The sequence below is a fragment of the Haemaphysalis longicornis genome, unplaced genomic scaffold (genome assembly GCF_048455015.1).
Source record: "Haemaphysalis longicornis isolate Haplotype H1 unplaced genomic scaffold, Haemaphysalis longicornis Haplotype H1 scaffold_5, whole genome shotgun sequence".
Taxonomy (NCBI): Eukaryota; Metazoa; Arthropoda; class Arachnida; order Ixodida; family Ixodidae; genus Haemaphysalis; species Haemaphysalis longicornis.
Window position 1 is genome coordinate 100,588,252 of NW_027526385.1, and position 24,186 is coordinate 100,612,437.

The following is a 24,186-nucleotide window of genomic DNA, read 5'->3' on the forward strand; positions in this document are numbered from 1 at the left end:
AGTATCCACTGCTGAAAGTTATCTGATGGGCAAAGTCTTGTAAAGTTGTGCGTTAGTATTTCATGCTACTGGTGCCAATGCACAGGTTGCATGTTCTATTACGGCGGAATAGTTCTACTACGCGGATTTGTGCGGGCACAACACGGTGCCACTTAGAGTGAACTAGTATTCTAGTTCACTCTAGTGCCACTAATCTCCACCACGTATTCTCCGGTCAGTGGTCGCGGTGGTGGTTAAACGCTCTTTCTCTCTTTCCCTCTCTCCCCTCCCGCTTCGCCCCCGCAGCATCCAATGAGGGGGGAAACCCGCTTCGCAAACCGGGCCGCCAAGCTCCGCCCCTCCGAAAGAAACAACCCGGACATGCGCGCGAACCGTCGGGCGCCGAGTTTTTAGAAGCGCGTTGTTGCTGGTGGCGCGCGGGAGGCCGCAGGTTGTTGTGGCGGCAGTGGTTCGTTCTTCGGAGGATTGTGGATCGAATCGCGTCGCCCGCCCGCGCGGAAGTTGTGGCCGCATCTCCCTGAAGTGTTTGTTGTCTGTGGTGGTGCGTGACAGCGTAGACGGTGGTCGTCGGATTCGTCCGGCACCGCCGCGCGGATCAGTGATGGTGCTGAGGCGACGGATGAGGGCTGTCGTGCGGATCTGCTGCTGACGGGGCGTCGACATGGAATGTAACAGCCCCGGAAGGCCCCTCCGTTCCGCTGCCTCGCGGCAAAACTCCGTGCAATGGGTGTTGTGTGCGTGTCTTCTGCTCGTGCTGGGACAGTCCGTGGCCTGCAATGACTCCGGCTGCGACTGGGACGGAAGGTAGAGTATTGAAACGCCCTGCATTTCCGCAGTTTCAAATTTTAACTTCGCCTACTGGCACTTGCCGATGTTTTTGCAGCGTCAGTTGCTGTGCTGTTTGGGCACTTTTTTTTGTTTTGAAATGTTAAATTCGTCCTCTATGCGCTTTACTTTTTTTTACCCTTTAGCTTCTTTTGCTGTACACTTTTTAATCCATTTTATATTTGTTTATTTTCTCGGTAATCTATGACACTGGGACGTCTTCGACACACAATCCCGAAACGACAAGGGAACGGAGATCCCACAGTGCGCATGCTACTTCAACTCTTTTCAACAGCTTGAAGTTCCGTTCAATTGTTTCTATTGTAAATGGTGTGTATAGGAAACGATCAAATGTGAGTCGACCATACTTAGTGTTGTTATGCTGACATTTTCTTTCTGAAGACAAAGTCAGGATGCCGCCCGAAACGGCTATTTTGTACTATGGTCCCTGTACTGTTAAAGGAATGGTGCTCCGTCATTCTAGATGCATGGCAATTTCTAACAAAGCTCAGTGATGATGGTGATGCTTATTGCATTAAATAGGCGAGGCCACACGACAGCCGCCTGCGTACAGTCAGTAAAACGCTTGTCTAAACAGCGATTTCCACTTCGACTGGCCATATCTGGAGAGCGTTGACGGATACTATTTGAAGACTGAAGTTGGTCAACGTAGACTTCAGAATGGTGCGTTAATTTTCTCTAAATTATTTCAAGCCAACACCGCAGAAGGTCGGAAGTACGAAAGCCGTGTTATATAGACAAGCCTTTTACCGACTGTACTTTCTCTTTTTATTCCCATTTTAATCTGATGACCGGCGGGGAACGTCAACCAGGCGTGGCCTCATACGGCAGTGCTCGGACCATCTTTACACTGAACCGTGTTTGTCAAAACTTTTAGTAATTGTGGCAGAATTGTGCATTTTTAGCGCATGACGAAAGCCTTAGTTTACTATGATGGCGTCTTCCACCCTCGCCACTCGAAAGCACCGCAACGACATGAGTTCGCAATCTGTTTGCAAATATGTCGTCTAAGTTTTAATTTTCTCTAACTGAAGAACCTTATACCTGATATTCGTTTGTTTTGTTTTTCGTTCAGAATTTATTCAGGTTAAATGCGATCACTGTCTGTCACCGGCGCCTGCGAGCTTTCGGATGTGACTTCAGCGAAGGATGTGACGTCATAGTAGCCAAATCTTGCGAGGAGGACGGACGGTACCGATTAGAAGGGTTCACTCAGGGAGGAAAGAAAAGGTTCACTCATCTTGAGCAGGTGCATCTAGATTACTTCAAAAAAAAGCACGATCAGATGTGCTATACATCTTGAACTTTAGCCTATCAAAAATAATAATAGTGTTTAACACTATTTTCATAAAAACTGCTTTAAAAAGGAAACAAGTTCATCAGTGCACAATGTTTGCTTTGTGGATTAAGAACAAAAGGTGGGTGTCCCACTTGCGACGAAAGCGACGGGAGCTCTATCGCGCGGCGATCAGTTTTTTTTTTTTTTTTTCGTTGGGTCTAGAGAAATTTTTTGTCACCGCGACAGAAATCGCGTCTCAAGTGTGAACGGGCCGGTACTGTGTGCGTTGTACTAACTCTATATTACGTGCACTTTATCCTAGGTGCTTTAAAATAAGCACGGCTCTCTGAAATAGCCGGCCTTGCGGCAATTGGAACTTTTGCGGCCTGTCAGACGCCCAATTCGATGTTATTTCAACGCGATGCCTTCCTTCTCTGCCCTACAGTGCACCTCAGGTTTGTGGGAGACGGAAAACTCGAAGCAGTGATAAGATCGGAAATTTCGGGGAAAACAGTGCAGTAATTCCGATCACGCAGAGCGGGAACGATTTGAAGTCAATGGCAAGGCCGTTCGTCTTGCAGTGGTCGTCAACAGACTTATGAGAGCGAGAAACATAGCTTTTTTTTTTATTCGTTGATTGTCACGACGTTGTGGGTGCCTCTACTCCCGGCAATTATGTGGCCCAGAACTTGCGTACAGTGTTCAATCAGTCAATTTTATTTTTGCTCCAAAAAGTACAGCGAAAAAAGGGGGGCCGGAGAAAAAGCCGCACATTTGCGGCTTGACATGGCTCCGGACACCCATCGGCAGTGGACACAATGCAGTCACAGAAGCAAACGTACATTAAAACATACATTTAAAAACATAGTAAGCATGATGATAAGGCATTGAAATTAAACACACTAAAAACAAAAGATAGCCACAAACACTTTTTAAAGGAACATTTCGACGGTTTTCTTTGCGTTCAGTTTCATAATATCAACTTCTTTTGAGTGAAAATAATTTAGTATTGTAGGCAAATCGTGATCTTTTCCCCATAATTTGTGCGGGAAAATGGAACTTCCCGTGGTGACTGTTGACGGAACGGGTATGTGTATGTGGTTTGCTTTAAGTTAGCTAGGTTTAAAATCAAACCTAATTTTCCCTTCATGGCGCTTTGGTAAGTGCATATCAATCTGTGAGTACACATATCCTTCACTTTTATAATTCGATGTTTTTTTAAAGATTGGAGCGGTGTGTTCTAGATAATGTACATTTTCAATAATTCGCAGCGCTCTTTTTTGTAATACAGTCATCGTGTGTATATTTATTTCAGTAGTGTTTCCCCACACCAGCATGCAATAACTCAAGCTAGAGTTATTCAAAGGCGCCTTTCTCTCGCAATGCTCCTCTTGATAGGCAGCGGCTGCTGAAGATGAATTCGTGCATGGTATCAACTTCCACCATCGAGTCTGCAGGGTTCTGCAGCTCAGAGGTGTCAAACAAACGTGACAGGTTTTGATACCTGCAAGCCCAACGTGTTGAAGCAGCGAGAAGCTTTTCTAAATTATAATAGTTATAATGGTAAGAAACGTGAATTACCTGTACGCATGTCGAAAACCTTTGGTAGGATTCGTTCAACAATATTGCGATTGGAAGGAATCTGCAGGACATACATCTACTGACTGTGTAGCGTGTACCGCTTGCACTTAGAGCAGTTGACGCTTAAACAAACGATTTAAAATAGTTCGCGCTTAACAGTGGTTTAGAATTTTTTTTTTTTTAAATCGACGACAGAAAAGTTTTCTCGTCTTTTCGCAATAGAATAAATAGAATACAGATACAGTGGGGAAAGTATTCGTGGGCCCCTGTTCTTTTTTTTTTCCCCCTTTTTGGCGATACTGGAATATTTGACTGCGGAATAACCAAATAAATTCGGTCACTGATCTTCTCCTGTAAAAAATTCTACAATGCGATCTTCGTGTAGAATCTGAGCGTAAACTAGCTGGCGCATCCGACAGAAAACATTTTTGAAATGTTAATCATAGCGTTTCCACACTCAGTACAGAAAAGGAAAAAAAAAAAAAGAAAATTTAGAATTTGTAAATGGCGAAGAAACCGATATGTATGCAAATACCCGGCGGAATGAAATCGCCACATAAAATGTGTCCCGAGCGTTATCGACCAATGCTTAGAAACGAGTGCATATCCGTTGGGCTCTACAGGTGGTCATAGGCAGTGCGTAGGTGCACAAAAGGGTTGCGTTGTACACTGTGCGCATGCGTAATTAATGACGTGCGTTCACAAAAAAAAAAAAGACCGCGACAAGTACCGTGTTATTATAGCGCTCGACAGTCGTACAGCCGCATTGGAAATCGTCCTTTAAAATATGTTAATCCTAATCCGAGGCCAGCTTGAGGAAAAAAGAAAAGCAATGCAAGAAACCGGAAGCTCTTATTTGATTTGTTACTCTCACAACCAGGAAGCACCGGACAATGTGCACCGCTAGCTCTCATACGCCACAAAGTACAATCCGAGAAAGACGGAGAGAGATAAAAACGCGGGTCATTGTATGGACGGTTGGTCCGTTTCGCGTATCACGTGTGCAGATCTTTGCAACGACGTACACGGGTTAATTACTGCCGTCTGCGCGCTCCCCTAAATTTTATGCGGCACTACTGGGCGCCGTGTGGGGCGCCGATATGAATCAACCGGGAAAAGCTGTGGCGGCACCCATAAGCAATTCTTATCATGTGCAAATGCGGGTGAATTTTTGTCGTGTCGCTCGACCTGCTCGCGCCATCTGGTGGATCGCCCGCGAGGCAGCGCCCAACGGAGCAACGTGACTTGTCGATGCCAGCGGGAATGTACAGTCACGATGATGATGATGTTTTATGGTGCAAGGCCAGCTATGGGCCACGAGCGCCAAACAAATGTGTATCTCGTGACAGTGGTGGGAAGGTAAACGCTGAAACCTTTGAGTAAATCTAAATGCGAAATGAATTAAAAGTAAATGAAGATGGCTAGTGTAGAGGTCTTGGTTATGATGATCCGTGGTATGAAATGAGGTGTAAGAATTGCATTTCTTCTAAGTACCTGAAGACGCGCTTGACAGGAAACATGGGATCGTCGACTATGAAGTAAGATATGTGTTGTCTGTAAAGTTCTGTTAAGTACAATCATCTACAAATGAAACGCGTTCACGGAAATATGAACTAGAACAGACAAATAGAGCGATTTTTTTTTGCCATGCAAGTTAAATTTACGCTTGGTTTACTAGCAGTGACAAAGTTTGGAAATTTGGCTTTCCAAAAATACCAACAGTGCACCATTATTGGACCTCCGCGAACGGTACCTTTCATTTTTGCGTGTTGTGGTTCATATTTTCGTGTTCGCATGTCATAAGTCCATGACTACAGTCTTTGTCAGAATATCCTAGACGACGGCAGAAGTGCCTGTGCTACAAAGAACTTAATGAACAAGCTTGCTCAGTTGTATTCCAGCCACGAAGTAAGTTTTTAACAAAAAGAAAAATGGAATACATATTGGCGAACTGTCCGATTTCGCGCTAGTGACGTATTGTGGGCAGGAGCGACGTTATGGGCCATGCGTGCATTACCTGCACTCTCATTCCAGTGATACAATCAAACGGCACTAGAGGCCCCACTACGATCGCCGAGTCGTCTTTCTTGGCAGTGGCTGAGGTCGACGGCCACCAGTCGCACCGACAAGATTCCGTGACGTCAGAGAAATCGCCGGAGAGCGGCTGGGGAGTTGCCCCGCTTCATGTGTTTTCTTTAATATCTCGGTTATTTGTTCATGTTTGCGATAACATTGGCATCGTTGTTAACGGGACAAGGAAGTATTCTCAATGAATCAAACTTGTATTTTGTCTTCACGGACCATTTAACGTTCCAGTGTGACTGTTTTATTTTATGGCAGTAAGAAAATGTTCTTTCATCAACTGTCCGGCATGAAACGTTTCGGTCTCACTCGAGAGGTAAGCTTGTGTTCGAAATCGTCTGTTCTGTGAAAATTCTACATGGCTTAGGAACTTTTGGTGAAGACTGTACACGCCGTTTGTCTGCCACGTGTTAGTAATGGGTTCTCGCACTGTAAGCCAAGTAACGGGGCGAATTCATGTTATTCCTCCCGAAATCTCATAATTTTCCCCACATTCTCAATTAATGACCGAGCGAGCGCTATGCATGTCCTATTCTATGCACCGCGAAGGGCTTCATACGTAGCGAACGGAGGGCCTTCTCGACAGCAGACGACACAAAATTCAAAACATTCACGCTCAAAATGCGGAGGTTCGTACCTACCAAGCGCTTAATTTATGCGCCTTCTCGTGCCGCGTACGCCGCAAGATTCAAATCAAAATCCGTGAGTAAATCGCTTATTGAAATGTCAGCTCTTATCCCGCGCGATCTTTTAAGACGCACTGTCCTCGAAAGCCGGCAGTTCGTGGGCGTTGATGCAGACGATATGCGTCCTGTTTCGAGGTCGACGAAATTGAAGTCGCAGCGGAATTTTTCTCTCGGAGTATGGTTATTTGGTTCCTTTTACCGCGCCGCCTTCGCCGGGACAGCAGCATGCGCGAGCCCAGTGCCAACATAATCCAGTGCGACGGCGGCGGCACGAACAGAAAAAACAAGATGGCGGCGTAGATTGGCCTCGACCGAGCAAACCGAGCTTATAGTGTACTAGAATTGGAGTACACTATACCGAGCTACTTGGAGGCAAGACCGCAATGGAGATAAGAAAGCCTGCTTTCACGGCCATCTACCTATTTAATCGGACGTCATCATGGCGTGACGTTCAACTCGTACGTACATTTTTAACGCATGCGAGGAGATTTCGGTGTAATTTGGCGATTATTAAGGAGAAAGCCCCGGTATCTTATTAAATGCGAATCGTGACCGTGGTCGTCGGCGGCGCCAATGCGGATGGTACCGAAATTGCCGCCGTTGTAACGAGAAAAAGTTAAAGCCGTTCCACTCAATGTGAAAGCTGTCGGAAGTGCAGAGCAGTGATTCGCCATAATGGGCTGTACCGCCGTTATGCATTTCAAATTTCCCGCCTTCGCAGTGCTCGCGCGCCCTCTGCCGGAAACTGCGCTAGCGGGAGCTCTGTTCTTTTTGTGCTTGCTTTTCCTCCCGCACGTGCCGGCGTTGCGCTGCCACTTTTTATTCGCTTACTGTCGTAAAAACCAACCCACCGAGCGTTCCGAACTAAATGAACGCGGGCGCTGCCAGTTAACTCCGTATATTTTGTCTCAAATGTCCGTGCAGTTTTATTTGCGCCAATTAAGCGCCTGCGGTTCACGAGTTTCGAACGCTTGTGCCTATATAAACCGCTTGGCTTTTGAAGCCTCTGGGTTACGCCGCGACGACAGCCGCTACGACGGAACGCCGTGGGGCTCTACTTGGGTCCAGCGAGCGAGCTACGACGGCAAGGCGAGCCCATAAAGTGCTCTGCACCTAATATTAAGTAAAATCACATTTAAGTTCGTGTGTCACCGGATTTTAACCTGGGTCGTCAGAGCAACGGCCAAGTGCGCCGTGACACGGCATCGTGACAGAATAGAACAAGAACTAGCCTGACGCGTGCCCCGTGACCCATGAACGTGGCGGCGCGTGCACAGAACATGTGCAGGCGGACGAGAGCTCTGTAGAGCTGCCCCGTGAATCGCAACCAGCGCGCCTGTCGAGTAATTCTTGCGAAAAGAAAGGACAAAGAAACGACAGCGAAGAAAGGGGCGCAGACACGGTACAGTAGTGGATAAGTCCGCTCATTGCTGGTTTTCGTCTTCAAATCACGTAGGCAGGCTCAACTGCCCGAGGAATGTTCTTCTGCATAATTACTGTATTCGTAATTATTCCGTAATTGCAGCTACCACTAGCTTGTCGCAGGGTCAAGCATTGAGTCGAACAGGTTGACCGTGTCAACTTGCCAGATGTGATTTTTAGTCTCGTTAATTAACAATACCATTTTGCGGGATACTGAAAATTCCTCGAGGCACTGAAGTCTGCTTATTCGCATACTGCTTAATCGCGCTGATTTAGAACTTCAACGGAAAAGGAACAACACACAGGCAGGACGATGCGCGAACCAACAACTGGTTTAATTCTTCACAACACGCACTGATATGCAGAAAACGCCTCTGGTACAAAATCTATATAATACAGCTGAACCTCGTTGATTGATTGTAGGGTTTCACGCGCCGACCCAACGCTGGCGATGAGGCGCCCCGTAGTGGAGGGCTCCGGATTAATTTTGACCACCTGGGGTTCTTTAACATGCGCCGAAATCTCGTACACACGGGCGTTTTTGCTTTTCGCCTCCATCAGAAAAGCGGCCGCCGTGACCGGGAATCGAACCCGCGACCTCGTGCTCAGCAGCGCAACGCCTTAGCCACTGAGCCACCACGGCGGCTCAGCTGAACCTCGTTATAACGAACATTGATTCAGGTATCTTTTGTCGAACACACTTTGTTCTGTTGTAATTTTACTTTCTCGTGTTGTGGTCCACTTAGTTTGAGATACTACAAGCAGACAGGGAAGGATTGCCTCGTTTATAATGGGCTCGAAGCCTAGCACATAGTGTTTCTGTTTCTGAAATTTCTGCGCTAGCCAGATCGCCGATTCTCACACGTACTGTTACAACGAATAACGGTTAGAACGAACTAATTTACTGCTTCGTTGTAACGAGGTTAGGCTGTCATATGACCCGCTGTGGTGGCTCAGTGGCTAAGGCGTTGCGCTGCTTAGCACGAGGTCGCGGGTTCGACTCCCAGCCGCGGCGGCCGCTTTTCTGATGGAGGCGAAAAGCAAAAGCGCCCGTGTGTTCGAGATTTCGGCGCACGTTAAAATCCCCAGGTGGTCAAAATTAATCCGGAGCCCTGCACTACGGCGCGCCTCATCGCCTGCGTTGCGTCGGCGCGTTAAACACTGCAATCAATACACTGTCATATGAATGTGATAACAAGAAGTGCAAACCCATCTCAACCCCTCTCCTTCTCAGCTCATCTGAGCTCCTTCTTATCACATTCACATAATTTAGATTTTGTACCAGGAACGTTTTCTGTATATTCGTGCATGCTGTGAAGAATTTAATCAGTTAGTTTGCGCAACGTGTGTCTGCGTGTTGTTCCTTTTCTGTTTCAAGTCTACGACTCCGCGACTCAGGAGTATGTACAACCAACCAGCTACTGTTTGCTGCCTTGCTGCTTATGTACACTGGATGCTAGAGCATTGTCTTCCGTTGGCGCGCTATGGAACCAGGAGGGGCACCCGTTCGTTTTGAGTTTATTCCTCATCTTGGCGTCATTTCGTTCGTATTTAAAGTACCTCGTTAGCCGTGTTGAATGTGTCGTTGGAGAGAATAGTTAAGTGCATGCCTGTCACGGTTCTACATCGGTGATGGCTCGCGGTACCTGGATCTTTTCAGCCATCCGATGTGGGCAACGCCTCATGAGACATAAACGCTTTCACGTTAACTTACACAGGCCCACAGCCGGACAGTAAAGCCCGTTGTAAAGTAAACCATCATCGTCGTCATCGTCTGAAGCAGCGGCCGCCTATTTAGGTCGGCGTAAAGCAATTACTTTAGGTATTACGGGCGGGCGTAATGGCACCATCCCTGGCTAGAATGGATTAGAGTGATGGAAATTTATCACAAAATCATAAATGTTTCCAAATGTCCTTGCGCGCGCGTTTGTTTAAACGACGGAACATGCCGGGGCTGCGGAAATAGGGGCCCCTTACGGGCTGGGCAAACGAGAATCGTATGCGCGGACCACTATGCATGGCATACTCGATGCTCGAAGAGTAGATACGCGGCAGATACAGCGATTAAAATGATAATATCACCAAGCGGAGAAAGAAATCTCCGGTGGCCGTTCGGGCGTGTAGCCATGCCATATTCCTCCCGGACCAGTCGGCGGCCGTTACAGCAGGTGCGGGGGGAATGTGTAACGCGCCAAGCACTTGTTCGCTTTCGGCCTGCACGCCGACGGAATCGCCAACGACTTCGTTAAGAGGCCGTCCAAGGTTGCATGAACATGTCCGCCAGCGCTGTGCCTTGTATGCGCGCTTTGCCTAAGGCGTCATTCTTTTTTTGATGACTTCTTGTTCTCACAGCATTCCGAAGCGTGTTGCAATGGTCCTGCCAGTCTGGCACGACGGTCTGTGGCCAGTGCTGTATACGGCTGGTGTACGTCCGTTGGCAGTGTGGTATGGCTAGGGTTCTGTAGCCAGTCCGGTTTGACTGCTGTATTTTTTTTAGAAATGGATAATACTAATGAGGATAGTAACTTCTCTTAGCAATACAATCAAAACTTGACATAACGAAACGAAATCCCGATCTAACGACAAATTCGGATTCCCCCGCGGGTGCCTATATTTCAGCCGGTAGCTATCCCAATTTTCCTTAACTACCTCCGGTTCTATACCAGTTCTTTTTGCCTCTCTATGTTCGCTCGACGCCTTGGCTGAATGGTTTTACATGAACTCCGAACTAAGGAAATAGATTAAGCGCCATTCCAATTTTACGAACTGTTCCGAAAAACAGATACATTTAAGGAACGATCAATTTCCGATTTAGATCCGTCAGAACACAGCGAAGGTTGTTGCGCCACGTAAAAAAGCTGGAAAAAAAACTGGGCATCTAGTTTCGTTTTTACAGAGCTCTAAGAGAGGTACTGAGCAGTCCTGCGGCCGCAGGTCAAGGTGTGCCGCCCAGTGCTCTTTCCACAAGCTTAGAAAGGAAAGCACGCCATCATCCATGTCACATCGTCTGGAATTTCGTCGAAGAAAAGAACCTCAAGATCAACCCGCACGACAAGCTTGAGGAAGCCTAGCCGTTTGCGTGGTTCAAGGATATGAGAGCCAAGAACGTTCCGCTCAGCGGGAAAGTGGTACAACAAAAAGCGCCGTTTTTCACGCGTCTGCTCGAGTGCGACGACTTTAGGGTCCCGGCTAATTTATTATTTTCACCGGGGACATTTAGCGGATTCCTAAATTATCGGCAGGCAAAGCTCCGCGGCGGCCGCAATTACGATGCCATGGGATGCGCCTCCCTTTCCACATCGAATTTATGGAATAAACCGCTTGTAAATTAATGACGTCCCGATTTTACGAGGCCTCAGTTTAACGGAATAATCCGCGGTTCTTAGTGACCTTGTTAGAGAGCGTTTTAACTGTAGTCTGGACAGCCGTAGTAATAATGGGCGTCACGTGTAAGAGCTAACTCCACCCATCCCTGGCTTTGTCGGTCGAAATTTTCCGACGCTCCGGAACGAAGTAAAGCCATTTAAGGGAAGGGATATTTCGCACGGATATCAACTTGGATATGAACACTTGGATCAAAATACTTACCAGCCGCGGTGGTTTAGTGGCTAAAAAGTTGTGCCGCTGAGTCCAAGGACGCGGGTTTGATCGCGACCGCGGTGGCTGCTTTTCAGATGGAAGCAAAAACGCCCGTGTGTATGAGATTTCGGCGCACGTTAAAGATCCCCAGGTGGTCAAAATTAATCCGGAGCCCTCCACTACGGCGCGCCTCATCGCCTGCGTTGCGTCGGCGCGTTAAACCCTACAATCAATAAATCGAAATTACCTTGCATTACGCTGGATATCTCTAAAGTAATCGCTTGTGATATAATTGCGATGAGCCGGAAAGCTGCGCATGGAAACCACAGTCCTAGGAACGAGCACGTGCATGTGGTCGACACACGACGCCGTCTTTTTTTTTTTTTCTTCTTCTTCTTGGGGGCGTAAATCAAGGACAGGAGATAAGATAAGATAAAGGGCGGCCGAGCCGACGTAGCTTTGGCCCTGCTTGCAGGATACATAAGACACAGCATCCAGCAGCGGTCGTTGTGACGTCGCCGTCTTGAGTTTCGCTTAAAATTGAAAATGCGGCTGCCTCGAAAACCTTTTTAAAGTATTCCTGACCCCCCACCCCCCTCGCAATCCGAAAAAAAAACCTGGAGAATGAACTCTTATAGCCCATTAAATCCCAGTTACATTCAAGAGAACCTCAACTCTGACTTTCTTCTGCGAATTGAGAAATTGGGTCAGTGAGAGCACATTTTAGCTGTTTTCTAGCACGTTGCGTCTTCAAAGCATTGAAAAAAAAAGAACAGTATTTAAGCATTAAATTTGACTCGTTTGCAGCAGCGGAAAGAAGTCTAGATTTTTTTTTTTTTTTTGCGACGGAACAATAGCTTGCGGTTTCCTTCAGCTTCGATTCAAGTTATTGTTATTTTTTAACTCGAAGCTAATGTGCGCCTTTGGAAGACCGTAATTGCCAAAGTGCTGGATAAATGCTGCTAAAATTCTGAATACTGGTAGAGACCACCCCACTGTACAATGATGGATATCACGTTGCTCATAACCGTCGTATTCCCCTGGTTATCATGTAGACGTTTCGGAGTATTTTCATAGTGTGCGATCTCGGAAACCCCACTGTCATGCTGGTGTTTCAAAATTTCCCGCCAACGAAACGAGCGAAGCTCCCCTTTCCTGCATGACCCCATTCCTCTTTGACCGGAAGCGTGTCTCCAGAAAGGGCTGAGACACGTAACCACGCGCTTGAATCCAGCGAGAGATCTTGGGACCGTGCCAGCCGTCATCTATCTTAGGCTGTCGTTGCAAACGTCATTGACAAACGGACAGCCTTCTGCAGCGGCCTCATTCGTGTCGTCTGCTTCACGCGCAGTCGTCTGCTAGCGAGCAGACGGCGCTTTCGCGTTTCTTTCTTTTTCGTGGGTGCCTTGTTTCGGCTACACGAAACGCCTGAGGTAGAAAGGCAGAGGAAAATAGATACAAAGAAAGGGATGCCCGCGTGCTTGCGGCTATAATGTTGCCGGCGGCATTTCCTGCCGTATAAGCGTTGCGCCTGCGCCGTGCGTTTTGTTCTGCGGCACCTCGATCCGCTGCAAGCCGATAGCGGCTGCGGTACGGTTGCGTGACGCACACGCGCGGAGCGGGCTAGAGAGTGAGAGGAAGAAACAATTGGAAACAGGACGCAACTGTGGCGCGGCTCACGAGCTTGCTTCCTCACATGTTATAAGCAGCACATCCCGTTTGCCTAATGGCGGCCGCCGATGCAGACGACCGGCCCGCGAGAGCAGACGACAGGCCACGGTTCGGAGCCTGTGCGTGTGGTGGATGGAGCAAGATTGAGGGGGAAATTTGCAGAAGAACAATAATGCCTGCAACTTGGCGAAAGGGCTCATTATGTAAATGATGCTCTGGACGGTGACCCGGCCCGTCACGCTCTTAGAAGCTGCCCAAATAAGTGCGGGGTGGAATGGTCGGATAGATCATTCGCTTGGCCCGTTTGGACTTCCCTCCTCTGTACTTTCCTGCGGCCCGATATACCTGTTATCACAGAGGCAGTGCGTTTTAATCTAGTCCCCGCCGTGTCCTATTCCCATCAAGCCCCCGTTTTCTGCTGCCTGCCGTGACCGTTGTGTGCGTTTTGTGTCGTCCGCGCTGCTGCTGACGCGCGCTTGAAGTTTTTTCATCGTCTGCTCCAAAACGTAGTCCGCGTCGGAGACACGCGATGACTTGTCTGGGCGAATCTACGGTGGCCCTGCATAGGCAAAGGCTTTAGTAGGTTTAAAATAATAACTTGCGAACAAAGCGTCACCAGGTGGCATTCTCCCGTGACGCCGTCATGCGTTCAACGATTTGTTCTTCTTGCGTGTGCGTCACGGGTAATTGCTATGTGGCCCTCGTGTGTACTCGGGCGCTTGACGCGAACATTGTCTTCTGCAGGTGGAGGGCATTAAGAATTCAAGACAGTGGAATAATAACTTTTACGAGGGTTGACGTCGGGATGCCTTTGCGTCTTGCCGTTTCGCTCGGTTAAATTCGTCTGTTCTGCGCAGCGCAAAATTCGACGAAGACAAGTTTGTCCTCTTGACCATTTCATCGCGACCGCTGCCGAGTCACGCTTTGTGTGGTACCGAAGAATGTGCGTGGCCGCGTGCTCTACTAGGCCTAGCTGAGCCTGCCTATCGTTATCAATCGCTTTTAGCACCATTTCGTGTCCAAAGCTTAAGTTTTATCTCACCATTTGCCTACGCTTGCATCGACGTTACAACCATGACGCGGGAAAGGGGTTGGTCGTGGGCTTTGTTTTGCCGCGAAGGCTCCATTCGTTATGAAAGGAAAACGCAAAAACTCCGTGTGTTTTAACGGTGCTGGGGTGATAAAAATTAATTAGAAATGTTCTACTGTACGGTGTGTTTTATAGCCGAATCGCAGCTTGGACTCGTTAAACAATAATTTTTAGCAGCCTGGTGAAGAGGGCAGCGCAAGCCAGGGTATCCCGGACTAGAGGAAACCCCGCACCGGGCGGGTGCCCAGACATCAGCACCTAAGGCTCGCCTAAAGAAAGTTTACTCATGCTCCTCCTCCTAACAATATAGAAGTGCCTCTGCCTTGGTCGCACTTGTTCTTCGACGCATGCGTGGAAAACCGGTATTGTTAGTTTACGTATTTTAGAAACGAAGCAGCCGCAAGAAACTGCGGGAACAGACTCCAAAAACATTCGCTTGTGCGCCTTTTTAGTTTTTTGTGCCTATCATTTTGTTTTTCCGTCGTCCTGTTGACGTCGAAATTACCATCCCTGAAACGCCCACTTTCTATTAGTAAATTTCAATCTTCAATAAACTCGCTTGGATACGTATTCCAAACATAACACATAACAGAGCACAACACTCTTCTTAGATTCCCCCCCCCCTACATTGCGTGCCCTCATTTAAAGATTACCGACTGTTTTAAATCTTGGTGATCATAATCTCTATTTCTCGTTGTCTCTCCTCCTATACACCCTCTCGCATCCCAACGCGCCACACGTTCCTTTCCAAAGAAAGGTCATCGTCATTCCCATATGACGTGCGTCCGCACCTGTGTAGTTCGACGACAGGTGACCGTCCCTCAACCGGGCTCCCACTTTTCTTTTTAAACAACCCGCCATTTCGCTCAACGTCGTCCGCTGCGGAGCAACGCAGTCTGTGTTGCTGCCTCCTCCATCGCCTGTACTGACACTAATAGCGGCCAGGTGGACAGCGCGTGACGTTGCTCGGAGCGCGGCACTTTCTCTTTCGGAGCACGTCGTATTTCAATCAGGCCTCGATGAAGGCGAAAGGAGATGATGCCGGGGGGCTGCCACAGGGCGAGACACGCGACCGACGCGATGTCCGCCACACTCCCTTCTTTTCTTCCAAGACGAGAAAAAGCAAACAACATCCATTTACAGGCGACCCGACACGACCGACCGCCACCAAAAGGGCAAAACAAAACAAGAAAAACAAAGAACAAGAAATGAGCATTTCGGGCGACGGAACCGGTCCGGCCGAACTCGCAGCGAGCCAAAGGGCGGGCGATGGCAGCGTGATGTCGGCGATAGTCGTCGTGGCGTTGCCTGCTTGCAGACGACAAGGCCGGCATGTGACGCGGAGTCACGGAGTCAGCAGACGATATACGCGCGCTTCCCGAACTGGCCAATGAGCGTCGTCCGTGGCGCGTGCCTGCTCGGCGGGGCGTCGCCATCTTTGATGCTCTCGGCCGTCTCGGCGACGCCAATTAGGCTTAGCGGGCATACAGGCCAGGCGGAGAGCGGAGGCCGTTGCTAGGCAAGAGAACCCGTTCACTGTGGTGGTTGTCTCGAGTCTCCACTTTACGGCGCGTGCGGCACACTGCACGTTCAATTAGCGGCAGCAGCCGAGGCGTCGTCTGCGGAGGTCTTCTTTCTGGGCTGTCTATTATTTCCGGTAGCGCGTCGACGGGCGCCAACGACTTGTCAGCCTTGTCTCGTGGCTTGGCATACCGTACTAGTTCCCCGCCCGTCCGGCCCTTGGCGTTTATATTGGCTCAACTTTATTGGCTCGCTCGACGCGTTGCAAGGCGTGTATAACTTCGCGACAAGGACATGTTCTTGAGGGCCACTAACTCAGCCGAACGCCAGTGCCGTTAAGAGTCTTTGCTTCTAATTACGGAAGTGGACTCGTGGCCTTATCGGGTCGGCACGGCCTATCTATCGCTGGGCGTGATACGTTTCGTAGAAAGCGAGAGTGCGGCGTTGACGGCGAGCCTTTTTATCAGTGACCGGAAGGTCTGGCCGCCTCATACGCCCACGCCCTTGACGACGTCTTCGTATCGAGAGGCGCGAAGTACAGTGATGCCATGAGTCAACAGAACTGGACATGTTCATTGTCAGAATTAGCCGTGCTAGCTCGGTTATTTGCCCTAATCTGTGTCTGAGTGCATTCAAATGATTTCTTTTTCTGGTCTGCATTTGGAATGAAAAGCATAAAAGGAAATTAGCTTTCCCTTGGGGATAGTTTGGTTCAGTGGTTGGACATAAACATTAGAATAACCAAAGGAACACTCAGTGGTAAAGCAGTGAAAAAACAGTTCGCTTTTTTTTTTTCATTTAAACTCTGGAGTAGAGGAAAAAATCAGCTTTAGCTTACGGTGAAGTCAGGAAGGCGCTAGGGCGACGTGATCCTATCAAACTCGATTACAGTACGAGTCGAAATTTTTGCGGAAAATAACGTACAGCATCTCCTGCTTTGCAAAGCAGTCAAGACTGCCAAGAAGTAATGTAGGCAACATTGTAGTATTGCAATCCAGATGAAACATGGAACGCAGCCAACTTGGCAAGCTTGGTTCAGACCCAAGCCAGGAAAAGAATACAAAAAGACATAAGCATAGATACATGCCCGAACGCTTTTGGAAAGCACTCCGAAAGGAATAAACAGCACATCCCCCTCTTTCATTACCAGCCAACAAATATATGCAGGCAGTGCATGCTTATACAAATTAGCTTGAAAGAAAACAACATATCAGTTGAAAAGCAATGGATATGAACTTACCCGTATGTTCGTTGCCTGCAAATGTATACTGGAAAGCAAACTTGATCGGTGCAAGAAGTAGTGCTCGAAAGGTATACTTTTCTGCATATTTGTTAGTGCTAACCTACTTTCAATGTTCTCATGCCATGGCATTCGTTGCGGTGATGTGTAGTGTTTTGTTTGGAGTATTTTGGGAGTTGAAATGTTGGGAAACGGGTTTCGTGGGGAAGGGTTGTTGTGGGAAAGAGGAAATCGCCAGCTTCGACGCAGTTGCATTTAAAAATATGAGCACGAATGTAGGCAAGCAAGACCTACGACACGCAGTGTAGACGACGGCTACACTGCAGAAGCCACAAAAAAATCAAAGCCTCCCTCTTAGGAGAACGGTGGTTAAAACGCGAAGCTTCTTGGACCGCGTCGGAATGACGCAATCGGAAAGACCCCGGCTTAATAGCGCGAGGGTCGTCCCAGTTTCGATTCCGATACTGAGAAGCGTCTCTCTCTCTCTCTCTCTCTCTCTCTCTCTCTCTCTCTCTCTCTCTCTCTCTCTCTCTCTCTCTCTCTCTCTCTCTCTCTCTCTCTCTCTCGCTCTCTTTCTCTCTCTCTCTCTCTCTCTCTCTCGCGTTTGATGAGCTTTCGCTTATCATCGTCATCGTTTCGTGAAACCCATTGTGTAAAGTTGGCTTTCCTTCGGTGTTTTTTACGCTGTCGATCAATGCCACCGGTAAGGCATAGAAGGTTCGCTTTAATAATCAATGCCGATCGACAAAAACAGTACCATCTTCTTTTAAAGAAAGCTGAGAAAAGCGGGAAAAATTTCTCACATCAAAACCGCGTCAAAAGTGCCTCAAAACCTTCCATAAAAGTGCGTCCAAGTTTCGCTGAAAGTACGCACAATCGATCGTCAAACCTTCAAAAACCCAAATCGGAAACGAAGAACGAACCCATGCGACGATTTTTCCCGCATTATAAGTAAGGGCATCTGTATACGAACGCTCTAAACGTATACCGGTACGTGTTTTATGAGATAAAAATGCACTATAGTACTCCTTGCATTATCCATGCGTGTATTGCCGTATCTATAAGCGTTCCTTTATCCCGATTTTCAAGAAACCGTTTTGTCACAATAGGAACCCGGTTTGAAATACGCACCTCTGTCCAGAGATCTTGTCAGAACTTTTTTTCGGTCGCCCAACCAGTCTCTAGGTGTGTGCATTAGTTTTTGGGCAGGACGCCAATGGTCCCACTAAAAAAGTCTAAAAAACTGTGGTTGATTCCTCAGTCATAGGAATCGGTAAAAACGAAAGTGAAATGTGCAGCGAAATCTGCAGCTGAGCGTGATTTCCCGGTCGGCGACTGTCTTGTGGGTGTGCTTGGCGAGCGGCGTCCTGCTGGCGGGTCGCTTCCGCAAAGGTGTACTGGCGTCATTTCCGTGACGGATATGACGTCAGTGAAATCTTGGTGTATCCCGGTATAAAACACCTTCGTGTCAAAATATAAAACCAGAATACGAACAACCCTAAGTATAACATACTCTTTAGTACTAAAGGCTTGGGACTCAAGAAGACCCTGTGTGCAGGGGTGCACACTTTACAGGCCGCTTGCTTCGTTGTACTGGCCTCACTTCCGTGACTTTTATGACATGAGCGAAATCTTTGTGTAACTCGGAATAAAACTTTCGTGTTAAAATAATCTTTTAATAATTTTGGTTACCCTGATGGTGGGTCGTAACGGTGTCTCTCTCTCTGTCCAGCGGGCTTCGCTCTTCCGACGCAGCGAGGACGGGCCACGCGTCTCAGCGGTGGCTCAAGTCCAGGTCCGTGGTGCCCGTCTACCTTCGGTGCGACCAGGGCCGAGTCACGTGGAGGTACCCGCGCGGCGCCCTGCGGGTGCTGCTGCGGCTCGGCGGAACCGGAAGTGGCGGCGCCAGGGACTTCCGAGTATGCGTTAAGGTCGCCACAAACTCGACGGGCGCAGCGGTGCATCTCGAAGGCCACCGGAGGCTCATCCCTATCTTCAAGGTGAGAAAGAGAATACCCTTCCCCTGAGCAGCGTGTGGAGGTGTAAAACGTGTGGTTAAAGGTGCCGTGTAGACAAAATACAAGTTTCGTTCGTCAAAAAGACTGCTTCGCCTAAATAACAGTGGTAGCAATTATGTCCCAAACTTTGAACAAGTAGCCGAGATATGAAAGAAAACACATGAAATAGTGGTGACTCACGAGCCGTTTTCTGGCCTGGTCTTTGTGACGTCACAAAATCTTGTTTCTACGGTCCGCGGCCACCGACCAAAGTCACAGCCAAAAAACATGGCGCCTCTCCCGTTCCGTTTGATCGTACCACTTGAATGCTAACGAGAAGTCGCGCACGGATAGCTATGTTTTAAGCGCTAGCCTGTGTTGCGTCACGGCTGACGCCGTACGTCGCGCGAAATTTGAAGGCTTTTAAACATTTTTTGCGTTTTTTGGAGGGAGGAGGGGCGCTTAAGAAACGTCTTTTGTACGTGAAGTGGAGCTTAACGAGTTGCCAAAGGCTAGTTCTTTCAAATGAAACAGCGTTGTTTTTTGTTCTTAATGGCCTTTTAGGGACGAAGCCCCCTTGGGGGCTCGGGCTGTCGACGTCTCCTGTCGTCGTCGTCGTATCTCGTCTCATGTAGTCACGGTACTAAGACACCGGGACACTCCTTCTCCAACGCCTCGTGCTAGAACGTAAGGCGTACTAAAAGAAAACACCGGGACTCTCCTTTTTTAACGCCTCGAGCTAGAGCGCTTCTTGCTTCAAAGACAGGAGACTCTTACCGCAAAGCTGCATACCTCTACCCCCCAACGGTTTTATCTCCATGGGCAAAACGCGAAGACGCCAAGAATAGGCTTATACACTGCATGCTTCGCCCTCCCTAGGTTTCACATTAGTGCAGATGGCCCGGGATGCTTCTTCACCTCTTTCGCATTTTATTCTTTTTTTAACACGAAAGTGTTGTATTTCCGGATACACGAACATTTCGCTGACGTCATATTCGTCACGGAAGTGACGCCAGTACAACGAAGCAAGTGGCCTGTAAAGGGTGCACCCCTACACACAGGGTCTTCTTGCGGGGAAGCAACCTTTAGTACGTTATACTTATGGTTGTTCGTTTTCGGGTTTGATATTTTAACACGAAAGTGTTTCATGCCGCGATACCCCGAAATTTCACTGACGTCATATCCGTCACGGAAATGACGCCAGTGCACCTTTGCGGAAGCGACCCGCCAGCATGACGTCGCTCGCCAAGCACACCCACAAGACAGCTGCCGACCCGCAAATCATGCTCAGCTGCAGATTTCGCTACACATTTCACTTTCCTGTTTTACTGATTCCTGTGACAGAGGAATCAACCGCAGTTTTTTTTTTAAGCATTCGGAGCTATGACCCTCTTCGGGCAATGTAACGGCAACGCCGTAACAATGGCGTGGTTGTCACTTCGCAGGGACAGCCGGCGTCGTCGCGGCTGCCAGAGGAGGACGACGAGGTGCGACGCTGCTTCACCTCGTACCAGGGCCAGGTGGCGCTGTTCCTCGAAGCCACGCCCGAGGCGAACCACCTGCTGAGCAGGGACACCTTTCGCCTCTGGTACCACCTCACGCCCGTGATGTCGCAGCGGGACCTCGACGACGACATGGCCGGTGAGTCTTCCTCCGCCAACCTCTCTGTCCCGACACGCGCTGTCGAACGCGTCGCGCACAGCACGCTCGATTAGTCCGCGCGCGTCCCGTCTTCGGCGTACGTCGCGGATGCTGCCCCGCCCGCTTTGAAAGCCATTCGCTAACGGTACGTCACGGTCCATTAGCGTCTTTTAGCCTCGCTTTAGCGGGCCACCCCTTCCAAAGATGCACCAGTCGAGAACCCCAAGTGCCCACCACATGTAGCGACAGAAGGTCGGCTTATTGGTAGGGGCGTGTTAACCACTCCGGTGCGCCAATCCAACGCTGAGAGACGAAGAAGTTGATTTGGAGTAGTGTAGTAGTAGCGAACATTTATTGAGAGTGAGGTGGTGATTAGGGGAGTGCGGTCAGCCTCCTTCGTCCAGGAGTCTGCGATGCTTCCAGGGCTGTGGTCACCACGACTTTCTGCTGCTCCGGAGATGGTCCTGCGGCGATCTCCCAATGCTCAAGGGTGGAGTCTGATTCAAAGCGTCATCGTGACAGATCCTGCTATGTGCAGGTCTGGTTGAATCACGATTCCTGAACTCGCTTGTAGGGGCTCATTTTGTCACATAGACAGCTGGGCCTCAAACGGTTTCATGCGTATCTCCTAGAGCTGTGTGTTGCTACTTGAAAGCTGCAGGCTAACGGTTGGAATCTCGCTGTCGGTTAGGAAGGATTTAGAAAGGAAACATGGAAGTCTGCTAGCTTCGGGCTTCCAGCGAAGGCAAAAGTTTCTGTAATGTGAATAATCGAATGGCCGTTCTGCTTACCCCATCACGCATGCGTGCGGTGCATAAGCTTTACAAGAGTAATTTTTGTTTGGAAGTCTCGTTAGAACGGGTCGCGAAAAAGACCGTGAAACACATCGTCGCCGTCGCCAATCTCGTTGTGCGTGAGTGCTGAACGAGGGTAGCAGCATAGTAAAAATCCTGTTTGATTGCACACATAAGCGGGTTATGAAAGGTTGGGTTCATGTGTTAACTTTCTTGAATCAACTTTCGCTCAGGTCGTTTTCTTGCTTGAAGACGGACGGTCAAATAATAGCTTCCGTACAATTTATAGGAGAAAGAAAAAACAAACTTTTTAATTATTGTCTTGGGTTCGTATGAAACTGACAAAAGCGCCTGGGCGGCGCCGTTCTTTTCGCTCACATACGCTTTCTGGCGATCCGCTCAGGTCTCTCGCCACACACGCACACTCGCTGACGCTCAAACTGTCGACTGCCTGGGCACAGTCCGTCTCGCGCCCCGGAGCCAGACCACTTGCTTTGCCGGTGTAGGATGTCTTGGCGCCGCTCGGTTGGTTATAAACACGGCACACGGGACGGCGAGCAACGAGACGACTGTGGGAGTACGTTCGCCAGCTCGACGTAAGTGGAAACAGAAGTCCGAAATATAAACAGAGCACGGACACTAAAATAAAATACACAAGGAAACGCAAGATATGGGAGGGGGACGAATCATTCGCCTACACATGGTATACGTTGCTTTATTTTTATAATAACGGCGAAACAGACTGCAGTGCGACGGTTTTGGGAGTGACGCGGGCGACAAGGGTGCAAGACGTAGACTAAAAGCGTTCGTGCAGCGGAAAATGTTCGGACAACTACCTGTGAGGTTCAGGTGCGTAGACAACGCCTTTTCTTGTTGACTTGCGAGATATAAATAAAGCTGTTGGCCAGCGCTGGTAAAGTGAAGTGTGTCTTCTCGGCAGATTCCCTCTTCGCAGACGCTGCTGTGTCATCTGTATCATTTTCCCAGACACCGAGGAGCGCAACGGTGCGCCAGACTACGGGAGAAGGAAGTGCAATGCTAAAAAAACGACGTAGGGAAACCAAGACCTTAACCAAACAAAAAAACCACACACAAAGAAAAAGACGCGAACGTCGGAACAGAAACGACGGGTGTGAAGCGCGTTCTGGAGGCTACGCCACGTTAGTCTTAGCTGAAAGTGGTTTCAACCTGCGAACTCATCAAACGACTACGCCCTGACCCCCGCGCGCGCACACGCGCATTTATGTCATTATTTTTGCCGCTTCACCGCACGTGCTCGCCGTCGCCGCCCGTGGACCACCTCTCGCCAGTTCTTCGGCCGTGCGGGGGAGGCACACCTCTGCCTCCACCGTCAACCGCCCCGCACCACAAAAATCAGCTAGAGCAGATTGCGAGGAACGGCGACGACCAAGGTGGTGGCTGCAGACTGCTTGCAAGCGGGCTGCGGCGGGGTCGGGAAGGGATTTTCTTTTGCTCTGCCTCCTCACGGCGGGGAAGATCGCAAACAGGCAACAACAGCACGTTCGCATCCATATCCACGCGAGCAGAAGAGCGAACGCAGCGAAGCAAAAGCGCAGACGATCAAAAAGAGAGAAGCAGACGATAAAAAAAAAAAAGTGCGCCGGGAAGGGCGTCGTCTGCCGTTCAAGTCTTCCCCTCCGTGCGTTCATCTGCGTTTTTAGGAGGGGTCCGCGGCGGTGCGACGGGGGTCAGCTGGGTTGCGGGGTGCGGTGCGGCCGCTGTTCGTGGACGCCCTTTCTTTTGCAGTGCCTGCGTGGACGAGGGCGGCTTAGCCTGGGCGGTGGTTGCGCGCCTCGCTTTGAGCGCCAGTGGAAAGCGGCTTGAAGCGCAGGCGAATGCAGACACAGCGGGCGCGGGCACAGCTTGCGCGTTTTTGGCTCGGCTCGACTTGGCTTGGCTTGCGTGAAGGCGCGCGCTGTGTTTTGCCTTGTTTTGACAGGTGGGTTCTTTTGCGTTTGTGCGTAGTGCGTTTTGCACGTGCGTCCGCTTCGTCGGTGAAGTTGTCGGTCGCGGGCGCGCGAGTACCGTATTTGTGCCGCATAACTTCTGGCAGGTGCCGCGTAAATGCGGTGATTCGTTGTACGGGACTGTAGCGCGGGATCACACGCTGGGAGATTTAAAAAATGATAAATCAAAAGCTGGTGTTTTAAAGCGCATATCGTTGCATGACGTCGGATGCGTAAAAGAAAAAAAAAGCAATATACGCCTCGAGCTTCGCGATCGCTGCGCCGCCTGCCGCCGCTTCTCCGCGGCGTTGACGGGATTTGCGCTGCGCGGCTGATAGGGGTTCGTGCAGTGTTTTGGTTCGGTTTTTCTTCTTTTCGCCTTTCCGCGCCCTAAAAAAACTTGTTATGGTGACGTCGATAAGTAAAGAGTACGTTTAGGTCGCTTAAAACGCAGCTGCGTCTTCGTAGAGTACGCGATCGCCTGCAAGAACTACCGGGGGACGCGGTTCTGCGCGCTTCGTCGCCGCTCTTCCGGGCGTCGGCGACGGCAGCAGCATATCACCACTGTCACTTCCAAATACGTCAAGCTGTGACAAATGAATTCTACTGTCGCCCCGTTTTTACCTGATACTGGCACAGCGAGAGGTTGGCTTCATTTTGCAGCGTGGACAACGAATACGACTTCGTTTCGAATATATACGTCGCAGAAAAATATGTTTCGGGGATGTGATTACCCAATTCCGGACAATAAATTATGCCCTTTATGAGAATATAAACCATGCCAAAATGT

The 24,186-nt window shown here is 49.2% G+C and overlaps 1 protein-coding gene across 1 annotated transcript in view; it reads left to right on the forward strand.

The window, feature by feature from the left end:
* Positions 1–359: 359 nt before the first annotated feature.
* The window catches only part of LOC144138629 (meteorin-like protein), a 66,101-nt gene continuing 42,274 nt past the window's right edge, over positions 360–24,186 (forward strand). The window contains exons 1-3 of the mRNA XM_077671017.1: positions 360–804; positions 18,730–18,997; positions 20,440–20,635. Of these exons, the coding sequence (XP_077527143.1) occupies positions 662–804; positions 18,730–18,997; positions 20,440–20,635 (607 nt within the window). The 5' untranslated portion in view covers positions 360–661. The remainder of the gene's footprint in view (positions 805–18,729; positions 18,998–20,439; positions 20,636–24,186) is intronic.